Source organism: Erinaceus europaeus, chromosome 3, assembly GCF_950295315.1.
Source record: "Erinaceus europaeus chromosome 3, mEriEur2.1, whole genome shotgun sequence".
Taxonomy (NCBI): domain Eukaryota; kingdom Metazoa; phylum Chordata; class Mammalia; order Eulipotyphla; family Erinaceidae; genus Erinaceus; species Erinaceus europaeus.
Window position 1 is genome coordinate 66,233,158 of NC_080164.1, and position 25,335 is coordinate 66,258,492.

General features: G+C 45.5%; 2 protein-coding genes across 18 annotated transcripts in view; both read right to left on the bottom strand.

Annotated features, from left to right (window-relative positions):
* The window catches only part of BCL2L11 (BCL2 like 11), a 38,098-nt gene extending 31,002 nt beyond the window's left edge, over window positions 1-7,096 (bottom strand). For 9 of the 17 annotated variants that reach the window (XR_009548951.1, XR_009548950.1, XR_009548952.1 and 6 more), the window contains exons 1-2: window positions 4,863-5,242; window positions 3,585-3,979 (exon numbers count right to left, since the gene is read on the bottom strand). Coding sequence is in view for 13 of the 17 variants with exons in the window: in XM_060187352.1 (XP_060043335.1) it covers window positions 3,585-3,979; window positions 4,863-5,131 (664 nt within the window). In the remaining 4 variants the exon portion in view is untranslated. Of the gene's footprint in view, window positions 1-3,584; window positions 3,980-4,237; window positions 4,738-4,862; window positions 5,243-6,441 lie in introns of those variants that run through there. The other 8 variants (XR_009548953.1, XM_060187356.1, XM_060187349.1 and 5 more) reach the window with 4 other exon arrangements.
* Window positions 7,097-9,648: 2,552 nt separating this feature from the next.
* Window positions 9,649-25,335, bottom strand: part of ACOXL (acyl-CoA oxidase like) — a 361,479-nt gene continuing 345,792 nt past the window's right edge. Inside the window, exon 19 of the mRNA XM_060188434.1 lies at window positions 9,649-10,825. Coding sequence (XP_060044417.1) covers window positions 10,631-10,825 — 195 coding nt within the window. The 3' untranslated portion in view covers window positions 9,649-10,630. The remainder of the gene's footprint in view (window positions 10,826-25,335) is intronic.

Below are 25,335 nucleotides of genomic sequence, written 5' to 3' on the forward strand. Positions count from 1 at the left end.
CATATTTTTCATTTTTAGTGTACTAAAACTTTAAACCCAGCAAATATTACAAATATTGTCAGTGATATCACATCTCAGTTTGAATTAGTGCCAACTTTAGTGCTCAATGCCTAAAAGTGGCCTCCCTGCTCAACCAGTGTTGAGGAGTCCTTACTATACAACTTTATAGTTAATCCAAATCACTGAACAATATATTTGGGAGTGGAGTGGAGCCAAGATCTTTTTTTTTTACTATCATGTTTTTTGTTGTTGTTTGTTGTTTGCCTCCACTGGGGCTCAGTGCCTGCACTACAAATCCACTGCTCCTGGAGCCCTTTTTTTCTTTTTTTGCACTTGTTACCCTTGTTGTATATATTATTATTGTAGCCACTGCTGTTGCTGTTGTTGGATAAGACAGAGAGAACTCGAGAGAGATGGGGAAGACAGACAGGGGGAGTGAAAGACACCTGCAGACCTGCTTCACCACTTGTGAGGCGACCCCTGCAGGTGACGAGCCAGGGCTGGAACTGGAATCCATAAGCACCATGTGCACTTAACCAGCTGCACTACTGCCTGCCCATCTTTTGTATTTTTAAAATCTCATTTGTTCTCAGTTATAAACTGCCCCATGGAAAGGTTAACAGACAAAAGTGATTTCAGACATCTCCTCTCAGTACAGAATTAGGACATCATGCTTTCCTCAGCAAGCTCACAATCTAAAAGGAGGGTTAGACAATTACCAGTTAGAAGAGGAACATGTTCACAACACTCAAGGATGCAAAGGGAAATACACTGAACTCATTCTTCCTGTGTGAATTCTGATGTGCCAGGGAACATTAATACAGCTTATAACTTTTACCAAGTTGATCTGAGAATTAGTAATAACAGTGACCAACTTTCACCTATAATGATTCTTAATGTACTTCAAATTGTACTGACTAAATCTTCAAAGTATGAATTTGTACAGTAGTTACGACACAATCTGTATTCAAAGCAGTGGTGTAAGCAACTCACCAATAAAGGCACTAACAAACCAACATCTGTCAGTGACACTGATTAAAACTGATTTAAAAATCACATATCCACTAACTGAATATCAGTTAATCCTTCCAGGGTGTAAGGAAACTAAAATCTCATTAAAGTGATAGAAAAAAAAAAAAAGAAAAAAAGAAAGAAAAAAAAAAAACCCAAAACATCCCATATAAACACAATATACTTCAACTTTATCTTCAGAAAAATCTGGGCTACCAAGGAAAACATCCAAATGTTTCAAATACAAACATCTAAGTGTATTATAAATCCCAGACAGGGATTAACTTTCTCATTAGAACAAAGATGAAAGAACAAAAATGCAAGATACACTGTTTTCAACCCCAAGTTGCTAAGCAGAAAACTATTTTAGAGATGAGGGAGCCCCTGGCTAAGAAGAACCTCTTCATAACCTTACATTTGTGTTGTATTGGTTGAAACTAATCATAAAGACTTCTTTGTAAAAATCAAAAGCTTCAAAGATCTTAATGAATATGGTTGAGTAAAGAATACTAAGCATGTCTCAAAAAGGAGAAGTAAACCAAAATTTATTAACTCAGCATATTTAGTGGTCCTTAAGAGTAGTCAGGAAAAAAGTTAGAAACTGCAAAGGTTGGAGATTTTATTCTTTAACTTAATAAATTTCTAAGTCTTCTCCAAATATATCTTCCAACAATTTAGAACTGAAAACTTACCTTGGTACATTAACTTTAGACAAAATATAACTTATTTTATGCATTAAACTCTTAAGTTATCAGATCAATCTAGAATGTAGTTAACACTCAAAAATTCCATCTCAGCAAACAATACTTCATAGGTATAACCATAACTTTACTTAAAAATCTAGACTGTGATCCCCAAATTTCCTTTTTTGTTCCTAATTTTCAACAGTCATCACAAGGGCTATCATGTTCTGATTGGTTTGCTAAATAACACTCCACAAAAAAAAGAGTATATATGCCTGCTTTTATATTCACACACACATAACTAATTTACATATGATTGCTGCTTAACAAGGAAAGAGAAACTCTATTTGTGAACCAAGTCACCACCTGCAGAGACTGATGCACAGGTCTGTATTGGAAAATGCTTATTAATAGCTTCCAGAAGAACACTAATGGCTTTAAAACACCCACATCATATATGTATATATATATGTATATGTATATATGTATGTATAGTATATATATAATTTACATGAATAAACACTTATGTGGGGGCATTTTCATAAACAGAAAAACATGTTATGCGCCAAGAAATTAAGACAAATTATTTCAGGAGCAGTACTAACTGCAAAGATTAAGGTAAGAATGATTGATAATAAAATTTTCAGCTCCTGGGGAGTCGGGCTGTAGTGCAACGGGTTAAGCGCAGGTGGCGCAAAGCACAAGGACCGGCATAAGGATCCCGGTTCGAACCCCGGCTCCCCACCTGCAGGGGAGTCGCTTCACAGGCGGTGAAGCAGGTCTGCAGGTGTCTATCTTTCTCTCCCCCTGTCTTCCCCTCCTCTCTTCATTTCTTTCTGTCCTATCCAACAATGACGACAGCAATAATAACTACAACAATAAAACAACAAGGGCAACAAAAGGGAATAAATAAATAAAATAAAATATTTTTTAAAAAAATTTCAGCTTCTGTCCCGAAGGTGGATGTCTAACAAAGCATCGCAGTATTAAGCAGGGGCCATGTAGTTGACAAGTATGGCTATCAGGTATATTTGTGGGTTCTACCTGCCCTTTCCCAGATACATCTAGCTTCCAACAATTAGCCAGTGTTCTGTGATTCTGATTCTAACATGGTAATAGACCTGCAGTTATGAAGACCTCAAGGTTATGAAGACAGAGCCCTATAGTATTTGCAAATGAAGGAACTGTCATTGTGTTCTAGCAACTAAATGTCTACTCCAATGATTTTGTTTTAGTTAGCTTCTGGCAAGATTAAGTGTGATTAAGTTTTAACAGAAGCTACTGTAGTAGTCTTGTGTCTCATGAACACAGGAAGAAGGCCCTAATCTGGGAAAGCAGTACATTGAGTTTCAGGCGAGTCCTGGTGAAGGCATAAACCTTTCTCATGAAAGAGAAATAGTGATTTGAAACAAGAAACCTTACCAGGGTCACTAGCAGTATATATACTCGAAGTGACACGCTAGAGGTTCAAGGGTAAAATGAAGTCGTCTGGCTGTGCTTTGCTTTCAAAGTTCTACACTAGCTATCAATGTTTAAATGTTGTATGTTTTAGCAATCAAAAGATTCTGTTTATCCTGCTATACAGTGAAATCTATCAAAGATCACACATCCTCAGTCATAATTAGTACAAGCCCCCAACAAGTCAGTTCCCTCACTATCCCAAACTTGGTAACACACACACAAAAAAAGTTGGCTTAATGTTTTACCTTGCATATCATCTAGTCTCATCAAAAGATGGAAGAAATCAGTGAAAGAATTCTAAAAAAAAAAAAAAAGTGGGGGTTGCGGGTGGGGGTGGGATGGGAGAGGGCAAATGCTGCTACCCACATTCTTGAACTGATAGGATATTCAAATGACTCATCAACTACCTCTTACCAGGACATAGCTTACCCATTGCACTGAGATAATGGTTGAAGGCCTGGCAAGGAGGACTTGGCGTTTGTGTTGATTTGTCACAACTCATGGGTGCCGGGCTCCTGTCTGTGTCAAAAGAGAAATACCCACTGGAGGATCGAGACAGTAGAGAGGATCTTCTCACAAAGATGAAAAGTGGGGATCTGGTAGCAAAAGGGCCAGGGCTGGAAGGTGGGGCCAGCGGGCCCTGCGGGCTGCCTTGGGGGCAGCGGTCCCCTTCGCCTTCGTGATTACCTAGCTGCTCTGTCTGGAGAGAGGTAGGGGCCCCAGGTCTGAGCTGAGGTGGCCTCTCAGCAGGCTGCAATTGTCCGCCTTCTCGGTCACACTCAGAACTTACATCCGAAGGTTGCTTTGCCATTTGGTCTTTTTTTCTGCAAATAAAATAAAAACCAAGATTACCTTAAAGCTAATAATTACAAGGAAAAACGATCAGCTAACTTTGACTTCTTCACTAGAAATTTAAAGAGTTAATCCCCAAGCACTGAGTCATCCTTTCGTATATTTGTCTTATAATCTTGCGAAGGCAAATACAACTAAAACAACGAAGTTATCATGATTGGTGGGTGGGAGTGAGTGCAGGACTAAACTTCCCGATACCAAACAAAAACTACTGTAGCAGCTTCCATTACTTGTGCAACTGGTGCTGGAAGTGGAGCTCACTGGTGCCCCCGAGTTGTAGAAGCAGCCCGTCTGAAGTCCGCTCCCCTGAGCTCTTTGCTAGGGACCAAAATGAACAGTTGGAACTCCCAGTGGGTTCTGATTTCCTGGGATCAGAGTGGGCGCCCGAGCGCAGCGGCGCGCAGGCAGAGATTGCTGGCGGCTGGCCGCTTCCCCGCTCCGGCCCCATTGTTCTGCCGAAAGTGCTGAGGGCAGCAAGTCTGGGGAAGGTTTGGCAAGGGCCGTCAGTCGTAGTAAGTGCGTCACAATAGAGTTTGTAACTCGGAGAGCAGCTCGGCCAGGCTACTCTCCACTCGCGGTCCCTCCGGCCCCTCCTCCTCCTCGGGAGGAGGGAGTGAGCTGGGGGAGGGGGCGGGAGAGCGTCTTAAGTAACTGGACACAACTTCTACGATGGGCATCCGCACTGTCTGGTGCATAGACCTCGGAATGGGGGATCCCCGAAACCTTTCCCTGGCGCTCCTAGCAAAATGCACAAGGAGCTCTGCACTCCGGGCGATATCGGAACGCACCTTTCTTTCACCACCACCCTCCTCCAGCGCCCCCTAGTCCCTATCTTCTGATGCCCCCCAAACTTACATACGTCCCTTCCCCTCCAAGCGTCGCGTCCGGGCCCTGGTCCCGCGGCATTCGACCCGTGCCCTGAGACGACTCGGGTCCCCCTGAGCGCCACCTCCGGTGCCCCGCGGGAGACAAAGCTCAGGACAACTCTCCGAAGCCCCCGGGGCAGAGCACCCTTTGCAGCTGGAGACCCGCCCACCGCCGCACTCCACAGGACAGCCCAGGGCTCCGCGCGCCGCGCCTCCAGCCCTCGCAGCCCCGGCCGCAGCGGCCACCGCCGAGAACATCCTCCGCCTCCTCCCGCTCCTCCCCTCGCGCTCTGCGCCCGCCGCCGCCGGCACCGACGACCTCCCCGCGCCGCTGGCGCCCGGTGCCCGCTCTCTCTATTGGTCCGCGCTCGGTCGCTCGGCGCCGCAGCCAATCAGCGGCCGCGGAGGGGGCGGAGCCTACGAACCAGGCCGCCAAAGGCGAGGCGATTGTTGACAAACTCGCCTCCCAGCGCCGCTCGGGTCGCCGCTGCTTGCGGCCGCGGCGAAGACTCCGGGCCCCGGGTTTGCGGGCGCTGCCCCGACACGCCCCTAGCCGAGCGCAGCGCGCACCAAACGGGCCCCGCGACTCCAAGTCGGGGGTGGGGGCGGTTCACCTGGAGACAAAGCAAAAACCCGCGCTCGCCCCGCAGGGCCGTCCTCCGAGCGCAGTCCTGTAACCGCCGCCAACCTCCCCGCTGTCCAACCCGAGTGAGGTCACCCGCTTCCTGACTCAAGCGCTCAGACCCCGGAGCAGATCGGAGCCGCACACCCGCGCGCATCTTGAGACCGCGGCGGACACTTAACGCGGCCCGGTGCTATCAGCCCAGACCCCAGGGAGCGAGCCCCTCCGCCCCTGGAAAGCGTGGCCCCAGCCAGCTCGGCGACGGGGTCGAGCTGCGCCCCTGAAAGCTGCAATTCCCAGGGCGGCGCGGCCCCGTGGCCCCGGCGGACTCTGCTGCTCATCACTGTCCCGCAATCAAGAGACCGTTCTCGGTCTTCCGCCGCCGCCCGTGGCTCGGGCGGCGACCGCAGCCCGGACAGAGCCTCCCTCTTTCACCCCCGCGCTCCCACCCGTCCCAAAGGGCCAACGCCGCGGCTGCCCGAAACCGCGGCCCCGATGAGTAAAAGCAAAAGCTGCGTCTCGCCAGTTGTAAATCGCCAGCAGTTCCGCAAATCCTCGCTCAGGGCGCTACACCCAGTCCACTCCCCCGGGCGCGCAGTCAGCACCCGGTTCCCGCAGGGCACCGTGCGGACAACGCGCGCTCCCTACCCCGCCCGCCGCGGGCGCTCCGCTCCCGGCTCCCCGCGCGCCGCATCCAGGCCGGGAGCCGCTCTCCGCTCACGGTTCGCGAGCGCCTCCGGGGGGACCCTCCCCTGAGCAACCTTCCCGATAGATGGGATCGACCGGCGTGGATCACCACCTCCCGCGCGCGCCGACAGCAGACCCGCGCGGGCCCCAGCGCCTGCACGTGCGCGGGAAGCGGGCTGGCGCGGAGCCCTGCGGACCCTGCAGCCGGGCCACCCTCGGCGCCCGGCCCGCTCCCGGGTATTCCGAGGCATTTACTTACCTTGCGTTTCTCAGTCCGAGAGTCAGAGTCAGACATTGGGGGGTGGAGGGATGAGGGTCAGGGGAAGGGCGCCGAAGCGGTGGCGGCGGGAGCGGGATGAATCGAGCCGAGCAGCCCGAGGCGATGCTGGACTCAGAGGGACTAGATGCACAGGACGCTTGAAAGGATCCGGTGGCGGTGGCGGCGGTGACGCGGGACGGAGCGCTAAATCTAGCACAAATACCTGGAGGCTACGCGGAGCGAAGTGAAACCTCGCGGCCCTGCAGCCCAGCCCTGGCGGGTGGCCCCGCGCGCACCCAATCGCCGCGCGCCCCGCCCCCTATGGGGCCCGCCCATCCCCCGCTTGGGCCCCGCCCCCCGGCGCCCTGGCCGGCGCGTGCAGGCTCCAACAGGTACAGGCGGGGGCGGTTCCGCCGCGGTCCCTCTGCGCGCGCGGCCGGCCCAGCCCCTGCCGGACGTGTTTACTCTAGTGACTTCGGCTGCCGGCGGCTCTCCGGGCGCCACCACACACACACACACACACACACACACACACACACACACACACACACACACACACACACACACACACACACACACACACACACACACACACACACACACACACACACACACACACACACACACACACACCCACACCCCCACACCCCCACACCCCCACACCCCCACACCCCCACACCCCCACACCCCCACACCCCCACACCCCCACACCCCCACACCCCCACACCCCCACACCCCCACACCCACACACCCACACACCCACACACACACACACACACACCCACCCACACACCCACACACCCACACCCACACACCCACACACCCACACACACACACACACCCACACACCCACACACCCACACACACACCCACACACACACACACCCACACACCCACACACCCACACACACACACACCCACACACACACACACCACACACACACACACACCCACACACACACACACACACCCACACACACACACACACACACACACACACACACACACCACACACACACACACACACACACACACACACACACACACACACACACACACACACACACACACACCACAGTGCGCCCAGGCCTCTCCCTAGCTCAGCCGCGACCCCCGAGGGGGCGCTCCGAGCACGCCGCGAGCCAGACTCGGCGCAGCAAGCCTGAGGGGGCGCCCCTGAACCCTTCTGTACTCTGCGGCGGGACTTTCTTATTTGCTCTGGGCCGGCGAGGGGGATCCGCAGGTCTCTCGGGGAGGGGGGGTCTCTGAGCTCGCTGTCTCTCCGAGACCGGTCCTGCTGCAAGCCGCTCGTCTCTCTGGCTGGTGCGCCTTCTGCCGAGTGCCCTCTACGCACCGCCTGCCCCGCGCGCATCCCGGGACTCGAGACTGAGAGACCGAGAATCCGAGAGACAGCACCCTCGGAGGGGAGCGGGACTGGGAGCGGCTTTTCTGCAGCCCGGGCGCTTGAGGCGGAGAACCGAGAGCGCTCGCTCAGAGCGTCTAAAATAAAAGCAATGAGAGAAATTTCCCTTTGGGGGGGGAAAAGTGAGGGAGGTGGAGTGCTCAGGTCCAGGAACACGATGGCGGAGAAGGACTAGTGGGAGGGATAGAATGTTATGCGGAAAATTGAGAGATGTTACACATGTACCAACTACTGTATTTACTGTTGACTGTAAAGCATGAATTCCCCCTCCCAATAAAAATGCTTTAAGTGTAGGGAGAGGCTGAGGAGAGTAGGGGCCTCGTTCCCAGGTCGGGGAGAAGGGTGGAGAGTCTCTGCGGCTGGGACCCTAGAGGCTTGTCGGGCTCGGGCGGTCTGAGCACCCCGGAGGAGCCGCAACCGCAGCCGCAGGGGAGAGTTGGGGGCTGGTCTGTCCCCGCCGGGCGCGTCCTTGCCGCCTTCCTCTCCCGAGATCTCTGGACATCGCCCGTGCTCAGGGTGTTCAGGGTGGTGTGGCGGCAGACCCCCTTCCTCTTTACAGAGCCAGCCGCGTTCCTGCTCCTTCCCGGGGGCCTGGGCGCTGCGATGGCCGTGCACCTTCGCGGCTGCATCCTCAGCTCCACCCTGAGCACCCAGCGGCGCCCAGAATGGCCGGCTGGGGGAGGGGGCAGGGTGTAGATCAGGATTGAGACGCTAAAGAAAGTCAATTTACTGGCCGCGTAAGCAACACCCCGGAAGGGAGAAGGAAGAGGCCTCGCTGCACTACAGCCAGCCTTAGCCAAGGCGCCTGCCCGCCTTGGGTGCCACCATGCTCGGCTTGTTTGTTTGCTGGCGGATCTAGCACATCAACGTGACAACTCGGCCCTGAGTTCAAGTGTTCGCCGCTGTGCTCCAGCGAGCCCCGAGCCCGGGCTTCCTGGAGGCGCCCAAGGGCACAAGCCTGACTGGGCTTTCGCTGCAGGATGGGGGAAGGACGCGGGCAGGATGAGCCCAGTAGGCTCCCGATGCGGGAGGACTGTGCAGACTGCTGCCTGGAACCGCTGCCCGGGGTGGCAGGTCGCGCCATAGTCGCCACCCTGCGTGGCACCAGGCAAAGCAATGGAACCTGCTGCGTGTCGGGAGCCATAACCCGGGGCGGCACTCCAGAGCGCTCCGAGCTGGCTGAGGCTGGGCCTCAGACAGGAAAAGAAGCATGGGCTGGGGGCTGGTGGTGGTTATCTGCATCTCAGCCGCCACCCCCTGGTCTGCTCTGGATACCCTGCGAATACTAAATAAAAATAAAAATAAAGTGTCTGAGGAAGTTTAATTGTCCCAGTCCTTCTATTTGGGGCACAGTGAGGCTCCAAGAAGGCGGTTCCTGCAGCCTCCCTCTGCTTCAGGAGCTGCTTGGAAGGGCCTCACAGCCACTGATGATTCGTTTTTGCGGACACTCCAGAAGCTTGGAGGTCGCACCAAAACCTTGTTTGAGCTCTGAGAAGGTACAAAGTGTGAAGGGCAGTTCGCTTTTAAGCAGCTGAGCAGTGTCCCTCCCTCTTCTGCTGTGACTGTGGAGGAGGAAGGAGAATGCCTTGGACTGAGAGGAAGGAGAAAGAAGGTAGTGCAGGGTCTGAGAAGAGGGAAACCTGAGGCCATGCCCAGGCGTGGCAGGTGTGCCTTCTCCAGGTCCAGAAAAGCAACCTAAATCCCTCTGAATTGTCCTGGCCCACATCTCAGACCTTTGCAAATAGCAAGGGTGCCTTGTCATTGCTGAATTTCTTTTTTAAACATTGTTATTATTTAATAATGATCCACAAGACCATAGGATAAGAGGGGCACAATTCCACACAATTTCCACCACCAGAACTCTGTATCCCATCCTCTCCATTGGAAGCTTTCCTATTCTTTATCTCTCTGGGAGCATAGACCCAGGATCACTAGGGGGTGCAGTAGGTGGGAGGTCTGCTTCTGTAATCAAAGGTTGATGGACCTTTGATAGGGAGATGTTGTCAGAGTTGGAAATAGGACTAGAAAGCTGGATCAGGGAAGACAGGCTTCTAAATATGGGAAAAATATATAAATATCTTTAACTGTAAACCTCATCGATCTGATTTGGGGTCCATATTATTGCTAAATATCTTTATTAGACCTTATATCTGTGCTCTTCTAAAGAAGAAATCCCCCCCCCATGGGAAAAATGTTCCCTGAGTGTTTTCTTGAAGAAATGTTTCTTCTTGTGGTCAGAACAACAGCTGCCTGGGAGGACCCAGAGAGCTCTTGCTTTGCAAGAACCAGACTCCAGGCCCAGGATCCTGTTGCTTCTGACCTTCCTGTGCACTTCCTTACAGAACCTAAGAAGCCCTGAATCACTGGAAAAGCATCATTTGATGTACTGAAACTTTGCCCATGGGCATTTGAGTTTTGTGTTTTGATTACTTTTTTTTTCACCCAACACCACAGTTTTAGGAATCTGAGTCACCTAGGACAGCGGGAGTCTTTCGTGGCCCTCAGCTGGCTGTGGGCATGCCCAGAATGGAGCCCAAGTTTGATGAGGTTGCAGCCAGGCCAGGCGAGGTTACAGATAAAGCACAGCACTGCCACCTTTCCCAGCAGCCAGCCCACACCCCACATCCTGCCAACTTCAGCAGGACCTCGGTTCTGAGACCAAAGTCACTCAGAGCCAGCATGTGACCAGCCGGGTGCCTTGGGTGTCACAGCAGTGAGTGTGTAAGCCAGCCTCTGGCCAGCAGCCATTCTTCACCACCACACCCGCTATAACTTGGCTGCCAGCTTGGGCAGCTGAGGGCGCGCTGCTTTCTCTGGCTGCCTTGGAGCAGGGTAGAAAGCCCAGGACGCCAATGGATTAGCGATCCCTGCGATTGGAGCTTGGAGGGTGGTGTGCGGAATGTTAAAGGCAGAGATTACCCTCAGGGCATCATCCTTCACCGACTGGCACAAATTCAGTAACTGCAAAACAAGACACAAAAAGACATATCAAAAAGCAGTTCTCTCACAGGCTCTAGGAGCAGCGGGTTGGCTGGCACTCACCAGTCGGCACCCATGCAGGGCAGAAACCATTATACTTCTGAATTCACACTACCGGGAGGAGTGGATGTTTTTGGCCATGAGTAACACTTGAAAGCCTTTTTTGCCTTGGAGATCCCTAACTCTGTGACACTGATTCTGGCGGAAGCTCATAAATTCCACGAGGGGGTGGAGGTGGACTGTAAATTAGCTGCAGAGCAAGGTCTGAGAGACCTTCCCATTGCCCTCTCCTCCCATTCCTTTTCCTCTTTCCCACCTCTGTCTGGAGTGCGTGGGGTGCCACCCTCTGGCGCAAGGAGGAAACTGAACAGAAAGAGCACCAAGACAGGTGAACCTATTCCAACTCTATTCTACTAAAGCCTTAACTACTGACTCACAGGGAGGCACAGTTCTAGAAACCCTACACACTGGTAACGTGGCCAAAACCGGGCACCCGCATCTTTGTGTCCCCCCCCCCCCCAGCCCCAACCTGGCTGTTAATGGGAAATCACCCTGCAGTTAACAGGAGCCCCAGGAAATATAGTGAACCTCTTGGAGGGGGTAGTCTAACAATCTTAGAAAGCAAGCACAAGACCTCTCAGGAGAGGGGAAAGGTACACCTAGGTTAGTGTTTCTGAGGAACTGCATCTGGTGTCTTTTAATTTCATTTTCCACAACTTAGGTGCCAGTGCATTATTTTATTCCTAGAGAAGGGAGAAACTACTAAATCATAGATAGATTTTTCTGAAATCCAACAAGAACAGGGGCAATGTGGTAACTTTTCCCTTCCCATCATCAGCTAAAGACTTTTCTTCAGTTGTGAATTGTCTGGTCAGCCATAAATTTCTTCCACTTAGTCACAGTTAGCCACTAGGTTTTTAGAGCTTATATTTATAGCCTGGAAATATCACTCTCACAACCCTCTCCCCAACCCCCACAATTTTCAAAGAGACAAAGAGAGAAATGATAGCATTAAAGTTTCCTTCAATGCAGTGGGAGCTAAGCTCGAATCTGGGTCACATACATGGTAAGGCAACACACTATCCAAATGAACTATTTCACCAGCCCAAGACCCCCACACCTTCGTTTTCACAGCCGTGGTCATCACTGACCTACACTAATGCTGTGAAGTGCCACACAATCATTTTATGGGATTCTAAATGGCACTTCAGGTGTTCCGAGACTATGAGACAGAAGTTCCCAAAGTGTGTCCGGGGTGGGTTAGATAAGAAGGAATGAAGAGCATATGTGTTTTAATAGTCCAACAACACAGCTTCCTTTAAAACTGGTTCCATTACATCAGTAATTTCTAATGAAAAAAAACTTCATTCTTCACACACTATGGTTAAGCATCCTCATATCAGAACTGAAAAGACTTTGATCATATTTGCAAGAGGCACTGCAATGAACTTTCACTGCCCAAGATTTCATGACTTGTAATTATTACTCTTGACAAGTCCCTGACTAATCAGGCAATTCTCAAGGTCCTTAACCACACAATACAAAACCATGAAATGGTGTGGACAGCCCCTAAAACTTTCATATGTGGTAGTAGTATTGAAGATGATTTTTTTCCCTCCGAGTTTATATTGTGAAAGTCAACCACAATGTGTGGATATGTTAGTATATGAATGAGGGCAGGGGGTGGATAGGATTTATACAATCAGTTTGGCTTCCCTCATCTAGTTGCAATAGGTTATTCTTTTCGTCTTTGTGACTCTCCTTGCCTTTTCCTTATTTTTGTGGAAGAACAGTGGCTAAACTGAACAAACAGCTTTCTAAACAAACCTAATTTTTCCACAGTATTGGTGGTAACACAACAGGTGCTCAAGGTATAAAGTTCTCATGCAGTTACAGCAATATGATGGCCATTGCTGAGACTGTGTGAAAGGTTTGTCTGCTTCTGCGCACGTCCCCACCTCTGTTTCCAGCAGCAGATGAGTTTTCAACTGATTTCCTTCTAGATACAGTTTCTTACCTCAAGTTGAAATACCCTTCAATTAGCCCCTTTTTGTTTGGCTGTTGCGGTAATTTTGTGTTTTTTTGTTTGTTTGTTTTAATTTGTTTTATTTTTTTCCTCTCTCCCTAAATCCAGGCTGCCTTAGGACTGGCCTTGACCCAAGAATATGGAAAAAGTGATACCATATGAGTTTTCAGAGCATATACCCTTAAAATAACCTTTACATAAATTGAAATGACAATGGCTTATAATGTAATGTGGGTTTCAGAAATACATCATTAGAAATCAACATATGAACCTACCTTCTGTTCATCACAAAAGTACAGCTTTCATCCTTTATCCCTTTATCTGTTTTATTCACCTCCTTCACCCCTTCCTTCTTGTAGGCAGTGTCCTTTTTTATAGCCTTACTTAGAATTTGTTTTTGTTCATTCACTTGTTTTTGTTCCTTTACATTTCACAGATGAGTGAAATCATATAGTGTCTAGCACTTAAGGAGCCTTTACAACTCTCTTTCTCTCCTGGGAACATGAAGCCACTGCCTCAGCAGAAAGATGCAAGATGCTTAGAGGACCAAAGTGCTTCCCTGACAGTCAGGCCAGATGCTACATGCATGAATGAGAACATCTTGAACCCCTAGTCTTGAAGAACTCAGAGGACTACTGCCGCACAGCACAGGAGTGAGTCAACCTATGATTGGCCAAAAATAAAAACAAACAAAACAAATTAAAACAAAAAACCTACCCAGAACCCCAGCATCCTACCCATGGGGTTGCAAGAAATAATTTTTTATGCCACTAAGTTGTAGGGTGGCATGATGCATAGCAACAGGTAACCGAAACAGATGTCAGACTTCAAAAATATCAGATAGTCACCCACAGGAGACATCTTCAGTTGCATATCTACCCTCTGGATTCTCTCTGAATTCATATGCGCTTAATCTGCTGCGCTACCGCCTGACTCCCCCTGATGCTTTTTTTTTTCCTTTTTTTTTTACTCTTGTCATTGTTTTCCATTTTTTTATATTTATTTTCCCTTTTGTTGCCCTTATTGTTTTTTATTGTTGTTGTAGTTATTATTGCTGTTATAGATGTCATCGTTGTTGAATAGGACAGAGAGAAATGGAGACAGGAGGGGAAGACAAATCTAAAGCTTCTAACAGTGAGGATCTGAGTCCTAAGAGAGTAGTATAGGAAGTCTGATAGAAATCTCATTGGTGGAAGATCTGGGAGAGAATTTTGTTAGCTGGCTGGCTGGCCCCCTGCAGGCGCCATCACTTACTCCACTTTCCTAATCTAATTTGCAAGTGCTGACTGAACACCTTTTATATGTCTGAAGCTTAATAATGAATGGAAGTGAGAATTAGTATGTCTGAATGTATTGCTTCACCTCAGTAAATACCACCCTCTCTAAATGGTTGTTTAAGTGTTCAACACGGGAGGCTGGGTGATAGTACACCTGGTTGAGCAGCTCCAAGCTCCTGGTCCTCACTTGTGTGTGTCAGGGGGAGCTTCATGAGAAGTGAAGCAGTGCTGCATGTGTGTCTCTTTCTCCCTCTCTAGCCCCCCCCCCATTTCTGTCTCCATCCAAAAGAAATTTTTTAATAAAACTTTTAAAATAGTGTTCAATAGCACTAATATCAGGAGCTAGAAGTGTGTTGGGTTGTGTGTGCCTGGTCATATGTGCAGCCCAGGTTCAAACTCTAGTGCCACATGGGAGTACCGTAGTAACGCTGAGGGAAGCTGCAGTTTTCTGGGGTCTCTCTCTGTCTTTCTGTCTTGCCGAGGAGCAGTGAAGTTGCATATGCACGAGGGCCCAGCTACACACAAAAAAAGAAAGAAAGAAAGAAAGAAAGAAAGAAAGAAAGAAAGAAAGAAAGAAAGAAAGAAAGGAAACAAACACATATCAGCACATGAACTTGCCAAAATAAATAATAAATAAAAATCCAAAAGCAAGCAAACTATTTCTATGACTTTGAGATAACTATGGTAGTTATCTTTAGATGGGGACACAGAATTTGGTGGTGGGTGTAGTGTCTATACACTGTACTCTTGCAACCTTGTAGCCCACTATTAAAAAATGGAAATGGAAAACAGGGAGTCCGGGGGTAGCACAGTGGGTTAAGCACACGTGGCGCCAAGCAAAAGGACCGGCTTAAGGATCCCGGTTCAAGCCCCCAGCTCCCCACCTTCAGGGGAGTCACTTCACAGGTAGTGAAGCAGGTCTGTAGGTGTCTATCTTTCTCTCCCCCTCTCTGTATTCCCCTCCTATCTCCATTTCTCTCTGTCCTATCCAACAACGACGACATCTATAACAACAGCAATAATAACTACAACAATAAAATCAACAAGGGCAAGAAAAGGGGAAATAAATATAAAAAAATGGCAAACAATGACAAGAGTAAAAAAGGAAGAAAGAAAAAAGCATCAGGGGGAGTCAGGCGGTAGCACATCGGGTTAAACGAATGTGGTCAGAAGCCCAAGGACTGGCATAAGGATCCTGGTTCAAGCCGCACCCCACCCCAGCCCTGGCTCCCCACCTACCAGGGAGTTGCTTCACAAGTGGTGAAGCAGGTCTACAGGTGTCTTTTTCTCCTTCTTTCTATCTTCCCCTCCTCTCTCCATTTGTTTCTGTCCTAACAATGACAACATCAATAACAACAACAATAATAACTACAATAAAAAGGGCAACAAAAAGGAAAATAAATATTTTTTTAAAGTTTAAAAAGAAAAAGAAGCATCAGTCTCCCTCAGACATATTCCTAAAATTTCTCATCAAGAGAAAGTTGCTTTAGCTTTGTCGCTCACCACCATCACTCACACAAAATCATCCATAGCTTCTTGGATACATCTGTTTTCACCCTGTGAGACCCCCTGTACTCCTCTTCCACTGGTCCCTAATCCAGAACTTCTCCAAGTTCTTTAGTTCCTTGTCTCACAAAAGCATTTTCCCTGAGTCCTGTCTTCAGTTATTATTCTTCAAAGGCACTGAATCACATCCACTTGTTTCTCAGGTTGATGCAAATTATTGACTGTGAACTTGAGTCCTTTACCTGCACTTGATTTATTGAGTTCCCACACTTAGCTTCCTCATCTTCTACTCCAGCACAATCTGCACTTTCTTGGGTCAAGGAAAATTGTATTTTCCTCCATGTAACACTTTTTATTATCTTTCTCTGAGTCACTATGTTTGCCATTCTCTCTCATCCAATGTGCTGTATCTCAATAAGGTCTCTTTCAGCTTTTAGTTTTTGGTGATACTTTTAGCCTTAGCAAAGTCAGCCTCTGAAACAGTCACTGAACAAGCAGAAAGAACATGGCCAGGTTGTTTAAACATACTGATTCTCAGTTTCTTTATTTGTAGAAAGGGAATATTATCTTTCACGGGGTTTTGTAAGGATCAAGTTAAATAATAAATATGTTATCACTTATTTATGTTATATAACAATTACAATAAGAATAATAAAGCATTTGGGTCTATAGACCTTACTGTATAGTAGATACAAGCTAGAAATTATGTTATCCATTTATTTGCTTTCTTAACATATTTATTTTCCCTGGCCCCTAATTTCTTATCTATATGACCCATATATGGCTATATTAGACAAGAATATTTCACTCAAGTATGTTATGTGATGCATATAATATATATTCAATTTGCAATTTCCATTTGGTTCATCTAGTTTTATTTGTCACATATGTGTCTATAACTGCTTAACAAAACACTTTTCAGCTTTAAAATGCTGAAAAGATACTGACATTTCTTATCATTTCAGAGCTGGAATGTATTGATTCTCTGTTTACCTTCAGCTTTTTTGTTTGTTTGTTTGCTTGCTTGTTTTTACCAGATCACTGCTCAGTTCTGGCTTATGGTGATCCTGGGGATTGAACCTGGGACCTTTGGTGCCTCAGGCATGACAGGTTTTTTTGCATAACCACTATGGTATCTCCCCCACATCCTCTTCCTATTCTTAGTACTATGTGCATTTTCAGTAGCAACTTAGACATGTTGGACATTACATTAAGGATAAGACTGGTTCATATTTAAATCTTTCTGTGTCTCCTCCAACAGTGTTCTGATGTTGCTGGATTTTAAAAATAGTACCTTTCACAGCTCATAATGTATGTGTTCTACAGGTGCTCAGTGAGTGTGTCCATCCTGCTGTCAATCACGATAACTGCTTAAAGCACAGAAGTGGAAACTTGAACCTTAACACATCAAACCAAATAAGACATGAACTTGTTCTGTCAATTCTACCTAGTTTTCAGAAGGAATTCCTGTGCTGTCAACTTGTTAGCATTTACTTTCTAGGGGAGTGTCAGATATTGCTGGGCTATCAATGTTATTTTTATTTGATTTTATTTATTTTGCCCACTTTTCTCCAGGTACTAACCAGGCCTGACCCTGTGTAGCTTCTGAGATCACATAAGGTTGATGCATTTGGTGTAGTATGGCTGTAGACCCCATTCTTCTCAATGGACTTCATTTTGGTTAAACTAGATATTAAACCAGATACTTCAAAAGAAGAGGAAGCTTACAATAACCGGACAACAAATATTTTTCAATCTAATAGCTATGATAAGGAACTAAGATAAAGGCTCTTGGTGAAATGGAGCTTTTTTGCCACTTGTGGCCTGAACTGTTGCCATGGCATGGAACTGAGATTCTGTCTGCTGGCCCTGGCTGTCTTTGCCTTCAGCCTTCCCTGTGTTACTGCATTGTTGTATGGCTCAACCTTATTACCAGTCGACATTTCAGACATCAATACCTCAGTACTTTGCCAGGAATCCATTTCTTCCATTTAAGAATCTAAGTTTTATTTTTTACACTCCCAACTGATTGGGCACTAAAAGACAATAAAATACAGACAGATACAGTTAATTTGCTAACTTCACCCCCAAATATTTTCCTATGAGCCAATGTAAAGAGTGCATGCCTGAAAATAATATTCTTTCTATTGCAACTTTTTTCAACGCAAGAGTAAAATTTTCTCATTTTCCAAGTATTACTGAAAATGCCATTCAGGAAGGGAACGAAGCTTTGAAACCTGATGATGTGGCTCCCAAGTCATGATAGCTCCCTAGCCTTTAAAATGTAAGGATTATGTTAACTTGGCATATGAGTATTATTTTTCTTTTTTAAATTTATTGTTTATTGCCACCAGGGTCTCGTTGAAGCTCAGTGCTAACATGTCAACTCCACCACTTTCAGTGGCCATTTCCTTCCTTCCTTCCTTTCTCTTGATAGAGACAAAGAGATATTGAGGAGGAAGGGGGTAGTTAGGGAGGGAGAAAAAAAGAGTGACACCTGCAGCACTGCTTCACTGCTCATGAAACTTCCTTTCTTGCAGGTGGAGACCAAGGCTTGAACCTGGGTCACGGCACAGGTGACCTGTGTAGTCTACTGCATGTACCACCATCTAACACCAACTCTAGTATTTTCCATCACAAAGTCTGATTAATCATCATTACTTAAAGTAAGAATGCTGAGACAGAGGTATCAACTTTAACCACTTAATAAGAACTTCTAACATTTGTTCATATTGCTACTGATTCATAAGAGGAAAAGTCTAAAAAGAAAGACAAGCACATATAGCTTTCCCTTTACAATACAGGAAACCATATGAAAGTACTGGCAATGGAATTAAAGTAACCACAGTGTCACTCTTCGTAGCATTTTCTACAAAGACATTTACATGAAGCAAGAAAGAATATTAAATTAGGTGGTTATAATAAATCTTCACTATTAGTTTCACACTCTTTCATGAAAAAAGAATGCAATATTTCAATCAAGTGGTAGTTCAGCATTGTAAGTACAGACTCAAACAAAACATGAAGGAGTCATTTTCAAGAAGGAATAATTTTCAGTTCAAAATTTCTTTCAAAAAGCAGAAGCCCCATAGCAGAAGCTGTCAGAACTAGATAGCTATCCAGTAACACTCCAGAGTGGCCATGGAAAAATCCTTTAGTCAGTGAGTCCTGGGATTTTTTATTTTATGAACCCAAATGATTTTAAAAAACTATCAGGACTTATTTATTTATTTTAAATTTTTCATTTGGGGGGAATTAATCCTTTAGAGTAAACAGTAAATATAGTTGTTGGTACATGTGTAAAATTCCTCAATTTTCCGTAAAACACTAACACTCTGCCTAGGTCCTCCTCCACCACGATGCACTAGGACCTATAAGACCCCCATTCCCACCCATCCAGAGTTCTCTACTTTGATTCAATACAACAAACCTAGTCCAAGTTCTGCTTTCTGTTCTTATTTCTCAATTTCTGTCCATGAGTGAGATTATCCCATATTCATCCTTTTCTTTCTGGCTTATTTCACTTACTTAACATGATTTCTTCAAGCTCCATCCAACATAAGGCAAAGAAGGTGAAATAATCATTTTAATAGCCAAGTAGTATTTCATTGTGTTTATATACCACAACTTAACTTACTCAGTCACTTATCTGTTGATGGACACCTGGGTTGCTTCTAGACTTTAGCTATTACAAATTGTTCTTCTATGAATATAGGTATACATACATCTTATTGACTAGGTATGATTCATTCTTTAGGATATATCTTCAGTGAGAGATTGCAAGGTCATAGGATAGGTCCATTTCTAGACTTCTGAGAATTCTCCAGATTACTTTCCACGAATTTACATTCCCACCAGCAGTGTAGGAGGGGTCCTTTAGTCCTTCAACCTCTCCAGCACTTGTTGTTACTATCAATTCTGATATATAATATTCTCTCAGTCATGTAGTATCTCATTGTTACCTTTATTTACATTTCTCTCACAATCAATGTCATGGGTATTTTTTCACATGTATGTTGGCCTTTTGGATCTCTTCTTTGTTCATGTCATTTCCCCAGCCATTTGCCATTTTGTTGCTGAGTTTGGTGAGCTCTATGTATATTTTAGTCATTAATGTTTTGTCTGATGTATGGCATGTAGTGAGCATTGTGTAAGAGTGGATGGTGGTTTCTGTTGCTATGCAGAAGCTTTTTTTTTTAATTTCTGAAAAATTATCTTTATGTATTTATTGGATACAGACAGTCAGAAATTAAGAATGGGGAGGGGGAGGTAGAGAGGAAGAGAGACAGAGAGACACCTGGGGCACTGCTTCACCATTTGCAAGGTTTTCCCCCTACAGGTGGAAACCAGGGGTTTGAACCCGCATCCTTGTGCACTGTAACACAAGTGTTCAACCAGATGCACCACCACAGGGCCCCAAAATTTTCAACTTTATGTAGTCCCATGGGTTTATATTTGATTTTGTCTTCTTTGCAATTGTGTTTGTATCATTAAAGATGTCTATAAAACTTATATGGAAAAAAGTTCTGCCAATATTTTCCTTTAAGTATTTGTTTCTGGTCTGAGATCCAGATTCTAGATCTGTTTGGAGTTTACTTTTGTGTGTGGTGAAATGTAGTGGTTCATTTTTATTCTTCTGCACATTTCAATTCAATTTTTAAAAATTTATTTATTGGATAGACACAGCCAGAAACTGAGAGGGAAGGTGGGATAGAGAGGGAGAGAGACAGAGAGATACCTGCAGCCCTGCTTCACCACTCATGAAGCTTTCCCCCTGCAGGTGGGGACTGGGGACTCAAACCTGGGTCCTTGCACACCGTAAATGTACGCTCAACCTGGTGCACCACCACCCAGCCCCTCAAACCAATATTCCAAACACCATTTGTTGAAGAGACTCTTCTTTCTCCATCTAATAGTTTGGAACAGCAAGACATGTTCTGCTGAGCACAGCTTCCTGATTCTTGAGGGGTCCCTCCCTACTACTTTTTAATCCACCCATCACAATTTCCTGAATTGACTTGTGTCTAAGTGAGTTACTTGAGAGTTCACAGTTGTAAATTTTAATAGTTGTTTGTTTTTTGCCCCAATCCCTGAGGTGAAGCTCAGTAGCTGATAATCTCTTCTTATGCTGCTGGGGATTTGTGTGTTATTTATCTTCATTGTAGTCCATGGGAATCAGAGCAAATCAGAGGGTTTCTTTTTTTAACTATAAGTAGATTTCCCAGTTAATCACTCAGTCTTAATTAAGTGAGAAAACAGAGATAAGAAAGAAGAGATAAGAATGATAAGAGAGATAGCAGATACATAAGAAAGAAAACAGGGACTCAGAAAGAGAAATGTTTTGATCACACAAATTGGGGCTGCATCTCAAAAAATTCTTTCTCCAATTGTACAGTAGCTAAATGAAGATTGTGCCAAGCATTGAATTGATAGCCAGTGGTCTTGGAGACATGAGCTCCAAGGAGGAACCAGTATGCTATCTATCTTAAGTCCTCTCCCAGCCCTGGTAAAGTGTTCAGTTGCTTCACTCCCAGTTTGGAGTCTATCCTTACCAAGTATGGCTTCTTGACTTCCAAGAATCTCTTTCTCACCTTTTTCACTCACTGGGTACATGTGTCTTTACTTACCTATGGCTTAGTGGGTTTCTGAAGAAATCCTGCTTGTATTTTGCTGAATTTTCAGATGATTTTTCATTGTTTTTCTTAGTTTATCAGGAGAGCAATCTGAAATGCACTCTACTCATAGTCATGCCTCCAGAAGTTCCTCCTATTTTAATTTTTATTGCCACTAGGGTTATCACTTCACTTAGTGTCTGCATGATTAATTGCTTGGTAGCTATATTTTTCCTTTTTTTTATTTGACAAAAAAATGAGAAAGGGGGCTGGGTGATGGCACATCTAGTTGAGTGTACATGTTACATTGCACAAGGACCTGGGTTTGAGCCCCCTGCCCTCACCTGCAGGAGGAAAGCTTTGCCAGTGGTGAAGCAGTGTTGCAGGTGTTTCTCTGTCTCCCTCTATCTCCCCCTTCCCTCTCCATTTCTGGCTGTCTCTATCCAATAAATAAAGATTTAAAAAAAGAAGAGAAAATACTTCAAAAAAAAAATAAGAAAGAAAAGAAAAATTGAGAAGGAAGTGAGGGATAAAGTGAGAGAAACATTTGAAGCACTGCATTACTACTCATGAAACTTCTTCCCTGAAAGTGGGATCCAGGGGCTTGAACATGGGTTGTGGTGCATGGTAGCATATGAACTCTACTATTTATGCCACTGGCTGTCCCTAAGGACATTTTTTTTAAAAAACCTTTCTTTTGATTATTTCTTAAAGATGTATTTATTTATGAAATAGTGACAAGAGACCAAAACACTGCTCTGACCCCATATATACAAGTTCTATGCTCAACCCAGTCAAGTGCCTCCCTTCCTGGTCACTAGAAAAATTCTAGATAGAATTTCTTTCATGGTAATAACCACAACAAACTCATTCTAACTAAAGCAACCCCAACTGAAATTAACTCTAGATGGGATCTTAATGCTCAGCAACCCCCACCCCAACAACCAGATAAAGAAAAAAAAAGGAACATAAAGTAAAAACTATTAGGCAAACGTCTAAAAACAATAAAATGTTATATTTTTCAAGAAAATTTAGGGAAAAAACAAAAATTTAGGAAGCACACTAAGTAAAAGCAGATTTGTAGGGAGCAGGTGGTGGTGCACCTGGTAGAGCACACGTTACCAGTTCAAGTTCCTGTCCTCACCTTCAGGAGGGAAGCTTAAAGAAGGCCTACAAGTGTCTCTCTTTGTTCTTCTCTCTGCCTCTCTGTCTCCATGAGTCTCTATCAGAAAAGAAAGGGAGGGGCCAGGAGGTGGTACACCTGATTAAGTGCACACACTAAAGTGTGCAAGGATGGGGTTCAAGCCTTTAGTCCACACCTGTAGGGGAAAGCTTCATGATTGGTGAAGCAGGACTGCTGGTATCTCTCTGTCTCTCTTCCTCTCTCTCTTTTTAAATTTATTTATGAATAAGAAAGACAGGAGGAGAGAAAGAGCCAGATATCACTCTGGTACATGTGCTGCTGGGGGTCTGGGGGTTGAACTCAGGACCTCATGCTTGAGAGTTCAATGCTTAATCCACTGTGCCACCCCCCAAACCACACTATTTGAATTCTTCTTCTCCTCCTCCTCCTCCTCCTCCCCTCCCCCCCTCTTCCTCCTTTTTTTTTTCCTCCAGGGTTATCCCTGGGGCTTGGTACCTGCACTATGAATCCACTGCTCCTGTGGCCATTTTTATGATTTTTTTTTCTGGACAGGACAGAGAGAAATTGAGGGGGGAGAGGAAAATAGAGAGGGGAAAAGATAAGACACCTGCAAACCTGTTTCACTGCTTGTAAAGCGGTCCCCCCTGCTGGTAGGGAGCCAGAGATTCAAACCAGGATCCTTGCGCGGGGTTCTTTATGCTTTGTACTATATGCGCTTAACTAGGTGTGCCACCAACTGCCTCCGCTTTCTCTCTGTCTTCCCCTTGCTCTCAACTTCTGTCTGTATCCATTATAAAATAAAATAAAATAAAATAAATAAAATAAAATAAAATAAAACAGAAAAAAATGGATGCCTGGGATGGTGAAGGAGCTATTGTGTAGACACCAAACCACAGTGATAAAACAAACAAACAAAACAACATCAGATTTGTGTATGAGTGGTTATTGGAATTAGGAAAGATTTTTTTTTAAAAAAAATAGATACCATGGATTCTACTAAGATATATTTTTTTAATATTTATTCATTCCCTTTTGTTGCCCTTGTTGTTTTATTGTAGTTATTATTGTTGTCGTCATTGTTGGATAGGACAAAGAGAAATGGAGAGAGGAGGGGAAGACAGAGAGGGAGAGAGAAAGAGAGACACCTGCAGACCTGCTTCACCACCTATGAAGCGACTCCCCTGCAGGTGGGGAGCTGGAGGTTCCAACCCTGATCCTTACGCAGGTCCTTGTGCTTAGCGCCACGTGGGTTTAACACGTGCACTTAACCCAAGGCGCTACTGCCCGACTCCCTAAGATATTTTATGAGATAAATGTAACTTCTGGGGAAAAAAATTCTAGAACTAAAAAAATGGAATATTTGACATAAAATGTAGAATATAAAGTAAAAACAAAGACTGGCTTTTTCTATTCACAAAATAGAATATATACTTGTAGCCATATCCAGATTGAGAAACAGAATATCTTTATCACAAAAGTCCTTGCAAAAAGTCACACTAATGCAGGATATTTCTTCTTACATAATCTCCATAGGAAACAGCTTGCATAAAATATGTGATACTTGATGGTTTAAGAACATAATCTGGTCCGGGAGGTGGCGCAGTGGCTAAAGCATTGAACTCTCAAGCATGAGGTCCTGAGTTCAATTCCCGGCCGCACATGTACCACCAGAGTGATGTCTGGTTCCTTCTCTCTCTCCTCCTATCCTTCTCATTAGTAAATAAAAAAAATCTTTTTTTTTTTTTAAAAAGAACATAATCTGTGGGGGTCGGGCGGTAGCGAAGCAGGTTAAATGCACATGGCGCAAAGCGCAAGGACGTATAAGGATCCCAGTTCAAGGCCCTGGCTCCCCACCTGCAGGGTGGTTGCTTCACAAACGGTGAAGCAGATCTGCAGGTGTCTATCTTTCTCTCCACCTCTCTCGATTTCTCTCTGTCCTATCCAACAACAAAGGCATTAATGACAACAATAACAATAAAGATAACAAGGGCAACAAAAAATGGGGGTAAATGGCCCCCAGGAGCAGTGGATTTGTGGTGCAGGCACTGAGCCCCAGCGATAACACTAGAGGCAAAAAAAAAAAAAGAACATAATCTACATAATCTGTGACTGAATGACCATTTGCCTAGTGAAGGTACATGCAAAAGAATCTTGTTTTTTAATTTTTTCCCCATATCTATGTTTTTGTTTTGTCTCCAGTCTCTGGGGCTCGGTGCCAGCACTATGAATCCATTGCTCCTGGTGGCCATTTTTCCTCCCCCACCCCCATTTTATTTGATAGGACAGAGAGAAATTGAGAGGGGAAAGGGAGATAGAGGAGGAGAAAGGAAGATAGACACCTACAGACCTGCTTTGCCACTTGTGAAGCGTCCCTGCTGCAGGTGGGAAGCAGAGGGCTCAAACCTGGGTCCTTGTGTGGATTCTTGTACATAGTTTTATATGTGCTTAACCAGGTGTTCCACCCCTGGGCCCCCAGATCTATGTGTTCTTAGAGGTGAGTCATGTCCATTCTCTGAGTTTTACAAATGTGTCTCTATATGCTTACTGAGTACCAAGTATTTTGAGCATTTCAGAGGAGATATGGAGTCTTTAAAATAAAAGTAAATGGTTAAAAGGAAAGAAACTACATTTTTGTTCTGTAAAAATCACTGGTTCCTAGCTAGATGGGGTCCACTCTGTCTGCTCATGCATAGATGAATTCTATCTCCTGAATGTTTTTTTTTAAGTTTTGTGTAAAATTTCATCAATGAAAAATTCTTTGTGTACATCCTGGAGTAAGAGGATAAAACCAAGTATTCTCGCAGAAAAAGATACCCTAACCAGCCTGTCTTTTAAGCATTTCCCCAAGGAGTCCATGATAATACAGCTGTCAGAACTGGAGCTCAGAAAAACAAGTCTGGTTTCTCCAGTGATTCTAACAAGTTGTT